General features: G+C 20.6%; 5 protein-coding genes across 5 annotated transcripts; 1 reads left to right on the top strand and 4 right to left on the bottom strand. All coding sequences in view use genetic code 6, as the record gives it.

The window, feature by feature from the left end:
- Positions 1-372: 372 nt before the first annotated feature.
- On the bottom strand, positions 373-1305 carry TTHERM_01054210 (hypothetical protein; the record flags this gene model as incomplete). The annotated part of the gene is made up of 4 exons (XM_001030599.1): positions 373-492; positions 554-633; positions 714-805; positions 857-1305. The coding sequence occupies 4 exons, from the start codon at positions 1303-1305 to the stop codon at positions 373-375; spliced, it is 741 nt and encodes a 246-aa protein (XP_001030599.1).
- Positions 1306-1730: 425 nt separating this feature from the next.
- TTHERM_01054200 (hypothetical protein) lies at positions 1731-3380 on the bottom strand (the record flags this gene model as incomplete). The annotated part of the gene is made up of 7 exons (XM_001030598.3): positions 1731-1830; positions 1881-1978; positions 2053-2130; positions 2186-2421; positions 2566-2633; positions 2740-2965; positions 3029-3380. 7 exons carry the CDS (start codon positions 3378-3380, stop codon positions 1731-1733), a joined length of 1158 nt encoding a protein of 385 aa, XP_001030598.3.
- A 1694-nt stretch (positions 3381-5074) lies between these two features.
- On the top strand, positions 5075-6406 carry TTHERM_01054190 (tubulin/FtsZ family, GTPase domain protein; the record flags this gene model as incomplete). Its single annotated transcript, XM_001030597.1, has 1 exon — positions 5075-6406. One exon carries the CDS (start codon positions 5075-5077, stop codon positions 6404-6406), a length of 1332 nt encoding a protein of 443 aa, XP_001030597.1.
- Positions 6407-7086: 680 nt separating this feature from the next.
- On the bottom strand, positions 7087-7999 carry TTHERM_01054180 (transmembrane protein; the record flags this gene model as incomplete). The annotated part of the gene is made up of 2 exons (XM_001030596.3): positions 7087-7311; positions 7556-7999. The coding sequence occupies 2 exons, from the start codon at positions 7997-7999 to the stop codon at positions 7087-7089; spliced, it is 669 nt and encodes a 222-aa protein (XP_001030596.2).
- Positions 8000-10184: 2185 nt separating this feature from the next.
- TTHERM_001054162 (kinase domain protein, putative) lies at positions 10185-16550 on the bottom strand (the record flags this gene model as incomplete). Its single annotated transcript, XM_012799030.1, has 19 exons — positions 10185-10272; positions 10486-10575; positions 10834-10923; positions 11178-11267; positions 11528-11617; positions 11875-11964; positions 12366-12455; positions 12715-12804; positions 13069-13158; positions 13417-13497; positions 13759-13848; positions 14110-14199; positions 14457-14546; positions 14804-14893; positions 15126-15215; positions 15475-15564; positions 15796-15885; positions 16118-16216; positions 16522-16550. 19 exons carry the CDS (start codon positions 16548-16550, stop codon positions 10185-10187), a joined length of 1647 nt encoding a protein of 548 aa, XP_012654484.1.
- Between the last annotated feature and the right edge of the window lie 2064 nt (positions 16551-18614).

The raw sequence follows: 18614 nt of genomic DNA, 5'->3' as shown, positions 1-18614 counted from the left end.
AATCAATATATCTATCAATCTATCAATTAATCTATAAATCAATCAATCAAACAAACACCCTGAGTTAAATTTTCTAAAATTTTCTTTAACAAATAAATTTATATGATCTGCTATCAATGTGAATATGAATATGATTTTAGTTATTTAGTCAATCAATCAATAATTTTTTAAATACAAATTCTAATTTTATTGTTTTAAGGAAACTTATTTTAATTAAAACTATTTTTTTATTATTTTTATGTCTAAAATAATTAAATTGCTTTTTAATATTATTTTTTTAAAACTGTTTTAAATACTTTGAAAATAATAATTAAAATTATTTATTTTTGTTTTCAATCAATAATTATAAATTTTAAATTTAATACACAAATTTCACAAAATATTAATTGTATGCTCAGGATCTTCTATTATGGCACTAAATTTTTCTGGATGATCCAAGGATATTTCGATTTATTTAGAGGCAAATTTGTCGTTTTAAAATTCTATTTCAGTCTTATTATTTAAAATGAAATAAGTTAGAATAATATTTAAATTTAAACGAATAAATTAACACTTTTATATCTCCCAATGCTCCACTCTTTAAATCAAAGAAAGAAACTTCATATTTGTAGATGGTTTTTCTGTTTACTTTTACTAATTAAATGTATTAATTTTGAATATTTTATGTAAATTAATTAAATTAAGAATGATTTTTATCATTAATTTCTATTTACATTTTTATAGCAAAGGATCTTTCAAGCATAAAGTCTCTTAGGTGAAATATTTCGAAATTCTCGTATGACTGCACATTTTATTAATGAGCATTCTGATAAAAATAAGAAATAACTATTTTTTATATATTTTAGTTTAATTTTACATGTTAAATTATTTGTAAAGTTCGTCATAGTTTGATATTCTCTACTTGAATTTATTGTTTATTTTAAGTAGAATCTTCTCTGATTTGTTAAGATAGTAAAAACCTGGAATCGCTAATGAAAATAAATATAAATTTTCATATAGAGAACCAAGAGATAATCCAGTTGCGATAGAAAGAAGAGGATAAAAATTATTGTCTAAGAATTTATGCTTTTAAACATAATCTATCTGCTTTAAGTATTCACTTTACAATTTTTAGTGATGTTTATTTTCTACTATTATCACCATACTTTCCTCATTTGAGTTATCGTGTTGATTTTAAGGTTTTTAACTAGAATTGAAGTTATAATTTGAAATATTAAATGTACTCAAACGTTAGAAATTGAGTAAACGAGAGTTAGCTCTCCCTTTAATTGCTTAATAACAAATATTTTTTGATATGTATATCATAAATTTTATTTAATTCGCTTTTTATGATATTATATGTAGCAAAGCCAATAAATAAATACTTTAATTAACAAATAAATATTAATTTTTGATTGATATCTTTTTCAAATCAAAGTAAAATTTCTAAAAACAAATTAGTAAATGTTCATATATGAAGTTCTTATAAAAAAAATCTAATCTCTACATAAATATACATGCATAAATACAATGCAATTTATCTAAATTAGTACTCTAAAAATTATAATTCAAAACTTATAATTCTTAGTTTAAAAAGTTTTAAACTATAATAAAATGATTTTTTTTGAAAATCTATTTGATAAGGTTATGAGGTAGTTTTTAAAAATTGATTTAAGTTTGTTCTTTTTCTATTATATATGTATGAGTTGTTAAAGTGACCAGTTAGTCCTTGATTAAAATAAGTTTTATTATCAAAAATAAACTCTGCCATTCATGATATCTTTTCTTATATTTATTGCGTTGCAGGTAATTGTAGGAGTAGGTCTAGTTAAGTTGCCGCAATGTTTAGGTCTTTAAAAAATAAATAAACATTAAAAAAATATTTAAGATTTAAATTTTACTTAAATGGATCTTTATCCTTAGGTTTATCTACTCTTTTTAAAGGTTTTAATGGGTCTGGTTTATATTCAGGGAATTTAGAAATAGTTCCGTTAAATCCCTTATTTAGATTATAAAGTATGTTAAGCAAGATTGATGATGGACGAATAATTTGAATAATTTGTTTTAAATTACTTTTTTTGCAGGGTTAGATGGCTTAAAAGGATTTTCATGTTTAATTATATTATATTTTGTCACAGTTTATGGTCTTTTCTATTGATTTTAAATTAACATATAGCCTTATTTTAAACAAAATCTATTTATTTACTTTGATATCAATTCCTTCCTCTCCAAAAACTTTACGACCTGTGTTAAAAGCACCACCACCATGGTGAGTTGTCCTGAAAGCTTATTTCTCAGCAAGTTTCTTTTTATGTTCTTCCATTTCCTTTATACGTAGCTCTCTCTAACGCTCGTAAGGATCTGGAATATATGGAGCATGTTTTTATAAAGGTCCATTTTTGGGATTTGTAGTTATATTTCTTGGAGCAGTTATTACCTTTCCTTTATATTAAAAAATAAATAGATAGATAGTTAAATAAATAACTAACATAAATGTATTAATTATTTTGAGTATAAATAATTTATCATTTTTAGGCAATAAATAAAATGAATTTTAGTAAAATTAAAATAAATTGAATCAATTACCTTCAGAATCAAGATAATTCTTTTCTTTATGGACATATTCTGGCTCATTTTTATAGGAAGAGTTGATTCTTATTAAAATAAAAAAAATAATATCATAAACAATCTTTAATTAATTTTATTATTAGCAATTTTTCTATGAGTTTGAAATTTAAGTGTAATATATTGAGGATTTACATTGTCTTGTATCCAGATGCAGGCTTAAAAACAGCTTCTTAAGTGACTAATTTTTTTTTTTCAAGTTCATATTGTCTTCTAATTGAATCAGGATCAACAAAAGGATCACCTATTGTGGTAAATCCTAAAACTGAAAAATAAGAATCTTTAACTTTTCCTTATTTTGGTGCTCCTGCTTATACATTCTTGGGTAAAGTTACTGGTTTTCCTGTTTCGTCTCTTGGATCTATGAATTTTAATAAGATTTATTTAATATTAGCCTATTTATTTATAAAATTAATAGCAATACGCAATTTCATTTCATATTATTTATCATCTCCAGTTGCGAGAGATGGAGGTTATGAAAAAAGTGCAAATCTTTGTTTATCTGCAAATTTTTCTGCATCTTCAAGGGCCTATTGTCTCAAAGTAGCCATCATTTAATCTCTATCTTAACTGCGTGATGTCATTAATTGCTTGATTTCTAAAATATATAATGGTATTGCTTAATTTTATTTGATAAGACCTTACTTACAACTAATTAATTATTTAGTTGATATGAATTAATTAACTAACTAAATAACTTTATAAATATCAATCAATCTTCTTTTCAGTAAATATATATTTTTGCTTGCTTTGCTTTATAAAAACAAAACTTTCATTATAAAACCTTTGAGAGCCAAAATCCACAAATATATGCATTTTTTTAATAGACTAGCTAGCAAATTAACTAACCTTCATTTTAATTCAAAACAAATTTAATAAAATTAATAATAATTATCTTTATTTACTAAATTCCATACCTTTTTATTTAGAAGTTACATATGTATGTATTATTTCTAAAATTTTATTATATCCATTCGTTTGTTTCTCTGCTTTAAAATCTTTTTTAATCTTATTTTTAAAAGTATTCAAATTTAAACAATAAATAAATAAATTAGAATAGACTAAATAAAGTAAAAATAATTCATTAATTGATCATAATATCGAACAAATAAAAGAAGTTTATTTAAATAATCTTTTTTTTATCCTAAAGTTAAATGCTATTTTCAATAATTAATATTAAATGTAAATATTTTAAAAATATATTCTGCCTAAATATAGCTAAAAGTAATATTTTTTATTATTAATAATTATAATAAGAATTGACTAGGACTTAATTTCATAAATGCTTTATAAATAATAAAAAATTATTGATATGTTTAGTAGGTAAAATATCTTGAAAATTCAAATTAAAATAAAAAAATAGAAGATTTTTTACTTCAAATAAAATATATAGAAAATAGATGAATAGAATGGTAAAGTAAGAAGAAAAACTATTTTTTTATTAAAAATAAATATAATTGAAAATTATTTATTTTATACTAAAAAATATCTCATTTAATTATAATTACATCTTATTATTATATTTATTTAAATTGATAACATTTATTAAGTAAATTTAATTAATTTTTTTAATATTAAAATAATTTTGTAAAAAGTAAATTTTTTATTATTGAAATATTCATAATTTATTTAAATTTATCAAATCTTTATGTAAATAAAATTGAAGTTGATTTACAAAAATAATTAATTATTTTTATTTGTTTATGCCAATTATAGGTTTTGCAGGATAATAAAACAAATTAAAGATATTGATAAATTTTTAAATTCGACTTAATTCATATTTTTTTATGATTAATTGTGGAGATAATTATTTCATATATTTGTCAAAAAAGATTTTTTTTCTTTATTGGGATTGCTTTTTTATACATTTTTCCTTATTAATTTAATTTTAATAAAATAAATAAAATAATTTTAATTTTCCGGCTCACACATTAAAGGAATAAAACAAATAAGTTAATAAAGATTAAAATAGAGTTTTTCATAAAATTCTATCTTTAAATTTGTCGCAACTAATTAAATTAATTAGCAATCTTAATAATCATCAAATATTTAAGTTTATTTTTCAATTAAAATTAAGTAAAAAAATCTTAAAAAAATTATTCCTCATAAAAATTAGGTATACAAATTCTAAATAACCTATAATTTACAAATGTAAATTGTTTTTCAAAATTTAATTTACAAGCATCAAATTTATTGTGTAACCAAAGAAAGAAAGAAAATAAATAAATAAATAATAAAATTCTGATTAAGCTCAAATTATTATTATCAGAATTTTTCTTTTTTCTATATTTAAATCATGTATTTTATTTTAATTAGAAAAATATCAAAAATAATATTGAATCTATTAATTTACGATTCCATTTAAGGGTAATATTTGAGAAAATACAATAGGTCTAAATAATAAATAGTTAAGAAAAATATATAATTAATAATCGCTTAAGTATTTTAGATATATTTTTTTATAGTTAAAATGGAAGAGATTATTTCAATACACATAGGGTAATCTGGAATTTAAGTTGGTAACTCGTGCTGGGAACTGTTTTGTCTTGAGCATTAAATTTAACCTGATTGCAAAATAATATAAAATTAAAAAAATGAGGATCTTAAAACTAATTTCTTCTCAGAAACCCAATCAGGGTAGTTTGTTCCAAGATCAGTCTATTTAGATCTAGATTCTAATTCTATCGATGAAGTAAAAGTAGGTTCTTAAAAGCAATTGTTTAACCACGAATTTTTAGTCTCTAAAAATGATGAAAAAGCAAATACTTTTGCTAGAGGAAATTATTAAGTTAGTAGTGAATTCATTGAATTTTGCTTAGATAAAGTAAGAAGATTAACTGAAAGTTGTTAAAATCTGCAAGGTTTCTTAATTTATAACTCTGCTGGAGGTGGTACTGGTTCAGGTTTTGGATCTCTTCTAACTAAAAAAATTAAATAAAATTATAATAAGAAATCAGTTTTAGGTTTTACTATTTATCCATCAGATAAAACATAGACAAATGAGTTTGAGCCATATAATTCTGTTCTTTATTCTTAAAATTTGATAGAAAACGGAGATGTTAATTTGGTATTTGATAATGAAGCCATATATGATATATGTAATATGAACCCTTATATATCAAATATAGCTTACACTGACTTAAATAGAGTTATTGCTTAAGCTGTAAGCTAATTGACTTGTGGTCTAAGGTTTGATGATGAATAATAAAATCATTTATCTGACTTTGAAAAGAATTTAATACCATATCCAAAATTTTGTTTTATGCTTTCATCGTATTCGCCTTTTATATTTACTTAATAAATAAATTCAATTTAACTGTCTACCCAAGAAATATCTAGTTTTCTTTTTGAACCATCCAATATGATGGCTAAATGTAATCCATCATTTGGTAAATATATGGCTGTAGATATTACGTATAGAGGAGCAGGTATTGTTCCGAAGCATATCGGTTAATCTTTCAACTCTTGGAAGGAAAAAAAAACTTTATAATTTGTAAATTGGTGTTAAAGTTATATTAAGTTAAAAGCAATATATAATATTCCATGTATAGTTCCTCAAAGTAGCTTTGCTTATTCTAATAAATCTGTTTTTATGGTATCAAATTCTACTTCTATTTCTGAAGTTTTCTCAAGGATAAACAATCGTTTTGATTAAATGTTCACAAAAAGATAATTCACTCATTTGTATCAAAGTGAAGGTATGGAAGAAGGTGAATTAATATAAGCAAGAGAAGATTTAGCTTTACTAGAAAATGATTACTAAGATGCAGCTGAAACTTTAGAATTTTAGGAAGAAAATTGAAAATATTTTTATTTAATCCATTAATTATTTTTTACAAATAAAAGTGCATATTAATTTTTAAAAAATATTTTAATATCTAATAAAAATACTTTTTGAATATTGATTAAATACATCTAAAAATTAAAATATTTTATCATTTTTACATAAATGTAATTATTCTAAAAAATAAAGCTCTTTCCTCATAAAATATCATAAATCCTAAATTTTTTAGAAATTTTTAATTTAAAATATATTAAAAAATTAATGTTTATAATTATGTGATTAGTTTATTATATAATTTTATAGTCAAAAATAATTGAGAAAAATATATTATTCTTCAATTTAATTGCTTCGTAACAATTTCAAATATATTTAATTTTTAATACAAATATATGAAATAAAATAGTGATATTTTATTTTGCTTTTATTTCTTCTTATTTTGTTTAAAGAAAGCATTTATATTTAAGATTCAAAAGAAAAATAGTATAATGTTTGAATTTATTAGAAAAAGAGATTATTATTTGAAAAATAAATTAATTAAAAATAGAATATCTTTTTGTAAGTTAAAATATAATATTATAATTTTTTATACGCTCTAAAATATAAAAATGGAGTAATGGAAGAAAGTAATTAATTTATTTATAAATATAGTAGTATTAAAGTTCTAATTTTAAGTATACTTTAAATAATTTAAATTTATCTCATTCTAATCCTTATGCTTCAAACTTTTTTTATGCTTTTTCAAGCATAACATAGTGAAAGATTTTTTCATCAGGAGTTAAATTTTGAAAAGTTCCATAAAGCTTGATAACGTCTGGTAAAGCTATACGGCTTTCATGAAACATGCTATATGATAATAAAAAGCTTCCAACTGAGTACATCAGTGAGAAATGGAATGATTTCTTTTGTATATAACCTCTATTTACCTATATTTCATTAAAAAATTGTTAAAGTATGAATAACACATTTGTCTTATATTATTATTAAAGACAATTAATCAATATTTAATTGTGGGAATTCAAATGTGATTGTTTACAAAGAATTTACATTAGATTTAAAATTGTAAAACAAGATGAAGTGATTTAAAAAATAATTTTTAATTTGCTAAATTAAACAATCCCAACAAAATTTAATTATTATCAAAAAAACAATTTAATTCAGTTAATTTACTAGCTAGTAGTAGATGCCTTCGATGACTCTCATGTATGCGAGCATTCTCCAATTGTAGAGGTTTGTTTTATTTTAGTAGAAATACATTGCTGCGTATGAAGCTAAAAACCCACTTAAAAATGAATTAAATCCACTTTCCTTTTGAGTGATAAATCTGAGTAAGCACTAAATTGCCTTTAGCAGACATGTTTATGAGCAGAAAAATAGTGATAAATAATAGAAATCTTTCTAAAAGAATCCTTAAATTAAATTTTGCTGCTTCTTTTTTGAAATCATACAAGTTAAAAAATGTACTGCTGACTTAATTATAAACCCTAAACCGAAGGATTTAAGCAGTCCTTGAATAGCGTTTTTAAAGCAGCTTCCGCTGTGATTGCAGTGTACAGTCTTCCCTTTAAAGAAGCACTGCAAAATACTAATTTTCTTTTTGTTATTTAAATCCATACTATTAGGATTATACTAGGGATTTGCTTGTCTTTGTCTGTTTTTAAAAGAAGAAGACCTACTTGCTTATAAAAAGAGTTTTTGATCGTTATTTTAATTTTTTTTTTATAAGATTTAAATACAAGAAAAGACTTGAGTTATTATTAAGTGAGTGCATGCATCAATGAATTAATGAATATGTATGTATAAGAGAAAAGAAATTAAGAAAAGATTATTTATTATTTGATTAGCTTGCTGATTAGAATAATTTATTTATTTATTTAATCGCTTTGTAATAATAGAAGAATGATAATAAATAAGAATTATTTAAGGTACATTAATTTTTTTTAAAAAAAACAATCAAAGCCAAAAAAATTTTCTATTTTAGGAATTCGATTGTTGTTTGGAAGAATTCTTAATTAATACATCACCAATTAAAAGAAAATTTTTGAGTATTCTATCTAATCTATTTTTTATTAATACGTATTAATTATTCGACTAAACTTTATAAATCCTTTTTAGGAGTCTTTCTTTTTTCTTAAAAAGCTAAAATACTATTGAAATAGTCAATGTTTTTTATCATCATATCTTTAATTTGAATTTTCTAGTCGTAATATGTAATATTTCCTTTTTCCTACAATCTTTTAATTATTTACAATGTAAAAAGTTATTCATACTTGAAAAAAGCAACTCTAAATAAAAAATATTTGTATTAATTTGGCTCTTTTAAGATTCTATTTATAATTCTAAAGCTAAATAGTTCGATATAAATCAGTGCTCACTCAATTTGTATAATAAATACCAATTAAGATTCTTTAACAATATTTTGATTGTGTTAAAAATTTGCTCAAAATTTAATGCCCATATTTATATTAATTTGAATTTGGAACAAAATATCATGGAAAAACAGGGAAATTTATCTGTTTTTTGAATAGTTTATCATTCAATTTGATATTTTAAAAAAATTAACTTGTATATCAGATGAAGGCCGAATACTAAGTATAAATCAACCTAAACAGATACTAATAGATGTTAACAAAACAGGAAGAATATTTTAATGTGATAATTTCAAATGTATTTAGATTATCTATTAATTTAAACAAATTTAAAGCAAAATAAAATTTTCTCATTTTCTTTTGCTTTATAAATTGTAATTCTGCCATGCGATCTAAATAATTAAATATAAATAATTTGGGATATTTTTTAAATATGAAACAAGGGATAGTTTATTTTCCTAACTATTTTAAAATATAAAAGCATTAAAATTTTATTAATACATGTTAATATTTTTAAAGAATTTCCTATGAAATTCTTTTTGAACACTTTGTTTTATAGCTATCTATCAATTTATGTATTGAATAATCATACCATTAAATCATTAATTTATAATTAATCAATTTACAATTTTAATTCGTCATTAGTACTATTTTTATTTCCAAAATATGCATATTTATAAATGCGTTTTTAGCGTATTAAACAATTAATTTTAGAAAGAATATTATTATGGAAAATAAGCTAACTAGCTAAATTTTATTAACAAACATAATTTATATTTTACTCAAATTATTTAGAAGTTTCTTGATTTATTTGCGTTTTAGTTTTAAGATACTTCTCATTCAAATTAATCTTTGTAAAAATAGATAGATATACAATCTTATAAACTAATGTTATATAATTGTTTTATAAACTTTATATCCTTATTAATTCAAAAATTTTTTAATTTAAATTTATTTTTTTAAGTATTAATAAAAAATAAAATTTGATTTCTCTATGCGGTTTTATTTAAATTATGGTATCTAATTAATCACGGTAAATAAAAAAAGGATAGAAATATGATTGATGGATAATATTTCAGATTAAAATATATAAAACTGGAATTTAAAAGCTTGGTATTTATATAATTTCATAAGATATAATATAACACTAAAAGTTTTAAATTATTTGATCGTTTTTAGAGAAACGAGGGTTTGTTTAAGAGGAATTAATTTATTTAAGTTAATTTAATTTTTTAATTTATTAATTTTTATAAACAATTTATTTACTTACAAAAATAAATATGAATGATATTTATAATAAAAAACAATAATAAAATCTAATATATTTTAGGTAAAAAAAACTTTTTCAAAATATTAAAAAATAAAAAAACCTTTAATATTCAATTATTTAAACATTTATTATTTATTCTTCTTATTTCGCCATTTGCTTATCAACAGAATTTGATTTAAAAGACAACTAATCTTTTTGATTTAAGATACTTGCTTATTACTTTGAATTACTATTGTTCATTTATTGAGCTAAAAATTTATAATAAATTTGTGTAAATTTTAAATAAATATCAAATATAATCAACTTTTAAATTAAAAATTATTTCTTAAATAAATAAATAAAATAACATTAGTCTAATAAAAAAGATAAAAAATAAATCAAAAAATTCAAAAAACTTTTTGTTTTAAATTAGTTTTTATAATTCAAAATAATACAATCCAAAAAAAATAAACTGTTTTTACTCAAGGCAAAGTTCCAAATTAGAGAGATTAATGCAATTTGCTAAACCAGAACCTAAGCCTGATGCACCTTCATCACCAATTTCATTCCTACTTTTTAAATATTGAAGAAAAAATATATCATTAAATAGATAATTAGAAGGAAAAAATGAAGAAAGAATATGAAATAATAAGATTAATTAATTGATAATAAAAGCAATAGTTGAAAATAAAATGATGAGTTAAGTTAACAAAGAAAGAACAAAAAAAAAGCAAGCACAATAAAAATAAAAAGAAATGAGAGCTTTATTGTTTTAAATTAGTTTTTATAATTCAAAATATCACAATCCAAAACAAATAAACTGTTTTTACTTAAGTTAAAGTGACAAATTTGAGAGATTAATGCAGTTTGCTAAACCAGAACCTAAGCTTGATGCACCTTCATCACCAATTTTATTGTCACTTTTTAAATATTGAAGAAAAAATATATCATTAAATAATTATTTAGAAGGAAAAAATGAGGAAAGAATATGAAATAATAAGATTAATTAATTGATTATAAAAGCAAAAGTTGAAAATAAAATGATGAGTTAAATTAAAAAAGAAAGAAGAAAAAAAAAAAAGCAAGCACAATAAAAAGAAAAAGAAAAGTGAGCTTTTTTGTTTAAATTTATAATTCAAAATATCACAATCCAAAACAAATAGACTGTTTTTACGTAAGTTCAAGTGACAAATATGAGAGATTAATGCAATTTGCTAAACCAGAACCTAAGCCTGATGCACCTTCATCACCAATTTTATTGTCACTTTTTAAATTTTGAAGAAAAAATATATTATTAAATAGTTAATTAGAAAGAAAAAATGAAAAAAGAATATAAAATAATAAGATTATTTAATTGGTAATAAAAGCAAAACTTAAAAATAAAATGATAAATTACATTAACAAAGAAAGAACAAACAAAAAAAAGCAAGGACAATAAAAAGAAAAAGAAATGAGAGCTTTATTGTTTTAAATTAGTTTTATAATTCAAAATATCACAATCCAAAACAAACAAACTGTTTTTACCTTATTTCGAGTTACAAATTTGAGAGATTAATGCAATTTCCTAAACCAGAACCTAAGCCTGATGCACCTTCATCACCAATTTTATTGCCTCTTTTTAAATATTGAAGAAAAAATATTTCATTAAATAGTTAATTAGAAGGAAAAAATGAAGAAAGAATATGAAATAATAAGATTAATTAATTGATAATAAAAGCAAAAGTTAAAAATTAAATGATGAGTAAAATTAACAAAAAAAGAACAAAAAAAAAGCAAGCACAATAAAAAGAAAAGAAATGAGAGCTTTATTGTTTTAAATTAGTTTTTATAATTCAAAATATCACAATCCAAAACAAATAAACTGTTTTTACCTCATGAATAGTGTCAAATTTGAGAGATTAATGCAATTTGCTAAACCAGAACCTAAGCATGATGCACCCTTTGCACCAATTTAATTGTAACTTTTTAAATATTGAAGAAAAAATATATCATTAAATAATTATTTAGAAGGAAAAAATGAAGAAAGAATATGAAATAATAAGATTAATTAATTGATAAAAAAAGAAAAAGTTGAAAATAAAATGATGAGTTAAATTAACATATAAGAGGAAAAGTGTGGTCTGGAGATTAATTTTTTAGACTAGTTTTTTTAAACAAAATTATAATATAATGTTATAATTTTGTTTAAAAAAACTAATATAAAAATTAATAGTCAGACCACACTTTTCCTCTTATATATTATCAAAAAAGAACAAAAAAAAAGCAAGGACAATAAAAAGAAAAAGAAATGAGAGCTTTATTGTTTTAAATTAGTTTTTATAATTCAAAATATCACAATCCAAAACAAATAAACTGTTTTTACATAAGTAAAAGTCTGAAATTTGAGAGATTAATGCAATTTGCTAAACCAGAACCTAAGCCTGATGCACCTTCATCACCAATTTTATTGCCACTTTTTAAATATTGAAGAAAAAATATATCATTAAATAGTTAATTAGAATGAAAAAATTAAGAAAGAATATGAAATAATAATTAATTAATTGATAATAAAAGTAAAAGTTGAAAATAAAATGATAAGTTAAATTAACAAAGAAAGAACAAACAAAAAAAAGCAAGCACAATAAAAAGAAAAAGAAAAGAGAGCTTTATTGTTTTAAATTAGTTTTTATTATTCAAAATATCACAATCCAAAACAAATAAACTGTTTTTACCAAAGTTAAAGTTCCAAATTAGAGAGATTAATGCAATTTGCTAAACCAGAACCTAAGCCTGATGCACCTTCATCACCAATTTCATAGCCACTTTTTAAATATTGAAGAAAAAATATATCATTAAATAGTTAATTAGAAGGAAAAAATTAAGAAAGAATATGAAATAATAAGATTAATTAATTGATAATAAAAGTAAAAGTTGAAAATAAAATGATGAGTTAAATTAACTAAGAAAGAAAGAACAAAATAAAAAAGCAAGCAAAATAAAAAGAAAAAGAAAAGAGAGCTTTATTGTTTTAAATTAGTTTTTATAATTCAAAATATCACAATCCAAAACAAATAAACTGTTTTTACTTATTGTAGAGTTACAAATTTAAGAGATTAATGCAATTTGCTAAACCAGAACCTAAGCCTGATGCACCCTTTGCACCAATTTCATTGTCACTTTTTCAATATTGAAGAAAAAATATATCATTAAATAGCTAATTAGAAGGAAAAAATGAGGAAAGAATATGAAATAATAAGATTAATTAATTGATAATAAAAGCAATAGTTGAAAATAAAATGATGAGTTAAGTTAACAAAGAAAGAACAAAAAAAAAAGCAAGCAAAATAAAAATAAAAGAAATAAGGGCTTTATTATTTTAAATTAGTTTTTATAATTCAAAATGACATAATCCAAAACAAATTAACTGTTTTTACTCAAGGCGAAGTGTCAAATTTGAGAGATTTGCTAAACCAGAACCTAAGCCTGATGCACCTTCATCACCAATTTTATTACGTCTTTTTAAATATTGAAGAAAAAATATTTCAATAAATAGTTAAATAGAAGGAAAAAATGAAGAAAAAATATGAAATAATAAGATTAATTAATAGATTATAAAAGCAAAAGTTGAAAATAAAATGATAAGTTAAATTAACAAAGAAAGAACAAACAAAAAAAAGCAAGGACAATAAAAAGAAAAAGAAATGAGAGCTTTATTATTTTAAATTTGTTTTTATTATTCAAAATATCACAATCTAAAACAAATAAACTGTTTTTACGTTATGTCAAGTTACAAATTTGAGAGATTAATGCAATTTGCTAAACCAGAACCTAAGCCTGATGCACCTTCATCACCAATTTTATTGTCACTTTTTAAATATTGAAGAAAAAATATATCATTAAATAGTTAATTAGAAGGGAAAAATGATGAAAGAATATGAAATAATAAGATTAATTAATTGATAATAAAAGCAAAAGTTGAAAATAAAATGATAAGTTAAATTAACAAAGAAAGAACAAACAAAAAAAAGCAAGGACAATAAAAAGAAAAAGAAATGAGAGCTTTATTGTTTTAAATTTGTTTTTATTATTCAAAATATCACAATCTATAACAAATAAACTGTTTTTACGTTATGTCAAGTTACAAATTTGAGAGATTAATGCAATTTGCTAAACCAGAACCTAAGCCTGATGCACCTTCATCACCAATTTTATTCCTACTTTTTATTTATTGAAGAAAAAATATATCATTAAATAGTTAATTAGAAGGGGAAAATGATGAAAGAATATGAAATAATAATATTAATTAATTTACAATAAAAGCAAAAGTTGAAAATAAAATGATGAGTTAAATTAACAAAGAAAGAAGAAAAAAAAGCAAGCAAAATAAAAATAAAAAGAAATGAGAGCTTTATTATTTTAAATTAGTTTTTATAATTCAATATAACATAATCCATAACAAATAAACTATTTTTACGTAAGTTAAAGTGACAAATTTGAGAGATTAATGCAATTTGCTAAACCAGAACCTAAGCCTGATGCACCCTTTGCACCAATTTCAATGTCACTTTTTCAATATTGAAGAAAAAATATATAATTAAATAGTTAATTAGAAGGAAAAAATGAAGAAAGAATATGAAATAATAAGATTAATTAATTGATAATAAAAACAAAAGTTGAAAATAAAATAATGAGTTAAATTAACAAAGAAAGAACAAAAAAAAGCAAGTACAATAAAAAGAAAAAGAAAAGAGAGCTTTATTGTTTTAAATTAGTTTTTATAATTCAAAATATCACAATCCAAAACAAATAAACTGTTTTTACCTTATGTCAAGTTCCAAATTAGAGAGATTAATGCAATTTGCTAAACCAGAACCTAAGCCTGATGCACCTTCATCACCAATTTAATTGTAACTTTTTAAATATTGAAGAAAAAATATATCATTAAATAATTATTTAGAAGGAAAAAATGAAGAAAGAATATGAAATAATAAGATTAATTAATTGATAAAAAAAGCAAAAGTTGAAAATAAAATGATGAGTAAAAAGAAAGAACAAAAAAAAAGTAAACACAATAAAAAGAAAAAGAAATGAGAGTTTTTATAATTCAAAATATCACAATCGAAAACAAATAAACTGTTTTTACTTAAGTTAAAGTGACAAATTTGAGAGATTAATGCAATTTGCTAAACCAAAACCTAAGCCTGATGCACCCTTTGCACCAATTTTATTGTCACTTTTTAAATATTGAAGAAAAAATATATCATTAAATAGTTAATTAGAAGGGAAAAATGATGAAAGAATATGAAATAATAAGATTAATTAATTGATAATAAAAGCAATAGTTGAAAATAAAATGATGAGTTAAGTTAACAAAGAAAGAACAAAAAAAAAAGCAAGCACAATAAAAATAAAAAGAAATGAGAGCTTTATTGTTTTAAATTAGTTTTTATAATTAAAAATATCATAATCCAAAACAAATAAACTGTTTTTACGTAAGTTAAAGTGACAAATTAGAGAGATTAATGCAATTTGCTAAACCAGAACCTAAGCCTGATGCGCCTTCATCACCAATTTAATTGTAACTTTTTAAATATTGAAGAAAAAATATATCATTAAATAATTATTTAGAAGGAAAAAATGAAGAAAGAATATGAAATAATAAGATTAATTAATTGATAAAAAAAGCAAAAGTTGAAAATAAAATGATGAGTACAAAGAAAGAACAAAAAAAAGTAAACACAATAAAAAGAAAAAGAAATGAGAGTTTTTATAATTCAAAATATCACAATCCAAAATAAATAAACTGTTTTTACCTCATGAATAGTGTCAAATTTGAGAGATTAATGCAATTTGCTAAAGCAGAACCTAAGCATGATGCACCCTTTGCACCAATTTATTTTTAACTTTTTAAATATTGAAGAAAAAATATATCATTAAATAATTATTTAGAAGGAAAAAATGAAGAAAGAATATGAAATAATAAGATTAATTAATTGATAAAAAAAGCAAAAGTTGAAAATAAAATGATGAGTACAAAGAAAGAACAAAAAAAAAGCAAACATAATAAAAAGAAAAAGAAATGAGAGTTTTTATAATTCAAAATATCACAATCCAAAACAAATAAACTGTTTTTACGTAAGTTAAAGTGACAAATTTGAGAGATTAATGCAATTTGCTAAACCAGAACCTAAGCTTGATGCACCTTTATCACCAATTTAAGTATAGTAAATCTAACTTTTTAAATATTGAAGAAAAATGATATCATTAAATAGAGCAAGTTGCCATACAAATTTACAAAAAACGAGTTTTATATATTTCTGTTTTTACATTTTATAAAATTAAAATTTAAAATATTTTTTATGAATTATTTTTTTCGTAAAATTTTTCAAAATTTATTTTTTTCAAAAAAAATGATATGTTGTTAGAATATACTATGTATATTATTTCAAATTTTGCATTTTGTAAATTGCTAAAAACTCAAAAATAAAGCTGATTTAATATAATTTAGCTTTATTTATTATGTTATTAAGATATATTACATTTTGCCTTTTATAAATTAAATAGGCATTTAATTCTAGTTATTTTTAAGGAAAAAATAAAGAAAAAATATGAAATAATATGATTAATTAATAATTAATAAAATTAACAAAGAATGAAAAAAAAAAAAATCATAATAAAAAGAAAAAGCAAAATAAATCAAATAAATTAAAAGAGCTTTAATGTTTTAAATTAACTTTTATAATTAAAAATATTGCAATCAAAAATTAATAAACTGCTTTTATTAAATTTAAGTTTTAATAGGAAAAAATGAAGAAAAAATATCAAATAATAAAAGATGAATAATAAATAATTAAAAATTCGAATGAAAATTAAGTTAAAATGTTTAAAAATTTTTGTTTTAATAAAAATCAATGAATAATGATGATAATTTCTTTTACAAAAATTATTTATTTAAATAAATTGAAAGTTAAATATATAAAAAATATTAATAATAATATAAATAATAATTATAAATAAAATATACTTGAGATTAATATCGAGAACCTAATGAGACAAAAGAGAAGAGCTTAAAAACTTTTTTTATTAATTTATATAAATTTAAAGGATATTAATAAAATAATTAATAATTACTTTTTCCAATTTGTTATATTTTTAAATCTATTATATCATTTATTTTTTTCAAAAATATTGAATAGCAATTTATGGAATTTAATTAATTAATTAATAATAAATGGATAAAAATAGCAAATAAAATTGATAATAAATAATCAAATATTAATTTATATATTTGGTTTTATGAAGAGATATCACAACAAAATTAATTTAACATTCATTATTTTAACTTAATATTTGTATTCAAAACATATTCTTAAAAATATATTAGGAATTAGTAGATGGCCAGTTATTTATTTAGTCATATTTGAAAAAATTCTAGTAGTTAATGTTCTTAGATATTATAAAAAAAATTGATTTTTCTGTTTTAGCTCTGTAATTTTAGGAATATTTATAATATCTTGAATTATAGCAAATACCATACAAAAATTTCGTGGTTTGCATGCCACTTATTATAAAATAGATTTTTATTAAATAAATAAATAAAAAATCTGATTTTGATATTTTATAATAGAATTATAATCAAAAATAAATAATTTTTTTACATTTAAAATTTTAAATTTAGCTAAATTTTGTGAAGTTGAGTAGACAATATACAGGAAGGATTTGGGGGCAATTAATAATTAATTTTTAAATTTTTCTTAAGAAAAAAAGAATTTGTAGTAAAAATTTACATATAAATTAAATTCTTAAACATATTAATTTATCCCTTAATGAATTAATGTCAAATAAATTAAATTTATACTCATAAATTAAAAAAAAATTAAATATCGAAACAATATAAAGACATAATTAACTTGTTATTGAAGAATTGCTTTAAAGTATAAAATAAATATTATGATTAAATAAATATAAATATTTAACTTTTAATTATTATATATGATTGATTCATCGAATTTCTATCTATCTATCTATCTATCTATCTATCTATCTATCTATCTATCTATCTATCTATCTATTATTATTATAAATTTAATGCGTAGGCGTTTTTATACCACACTACATATATAAATATATTCATCATAAAAGTTAAAAGAAAAATTATCTGTATTTTAGAGTAAGGAAAAAAAAAATTTCTTTTCATTTAACATTTTTTATTATAAAGCAAGTAAATTCAACCATTTGATCCTCAATAAACTATTTATTCTGTAAAAAAGCTCATAAAGGATATTATAAGGGTACAGTAGACATCTAAAATAAGATATTGCTGAAGATAAGCTACAAACCTAAGGATTTGGCCTCTAATATGAATATTTTTGGTTTTATCCCGTTTTAATATGATTTCTATACTTTTTTTAAAATGAAATTGTATTATTGAAATGTCGCATCATACAAATTCTTTATAAAAAGTAAAATATTATGAACCTGCTTTTTTTTAGTTTTATAAATTAAATATTTGAAATAGAAAAATTTTTAGATTTAAAAATCTTCTTTTAAAAAAATTATATTTGTCCTAAGACTTTATTATTTCTAGATATAAATCAAATATTTATTTAGCCAATATTAATTAAAAAATATT

This window comes from Tetrahymena thermophila (assembly GCF_000189635.1).
Source record: "Tetrahymena thermophila SB210 genomic scaffold scf_8254529, whole genome shotgun sequence".
Taxonomy (NCBI): domain Eukaryota; phylum Ciliophora; class Oligohymenophorea; order Hymenostomatida; family Tetrahymenidae; genus Tetrahymena; species Tetrahymena thermophila.
Note: the sequence above shows the minus strand (reverse complement) of the source record. Positions and strands in the feature narration are given on the sequence as shown.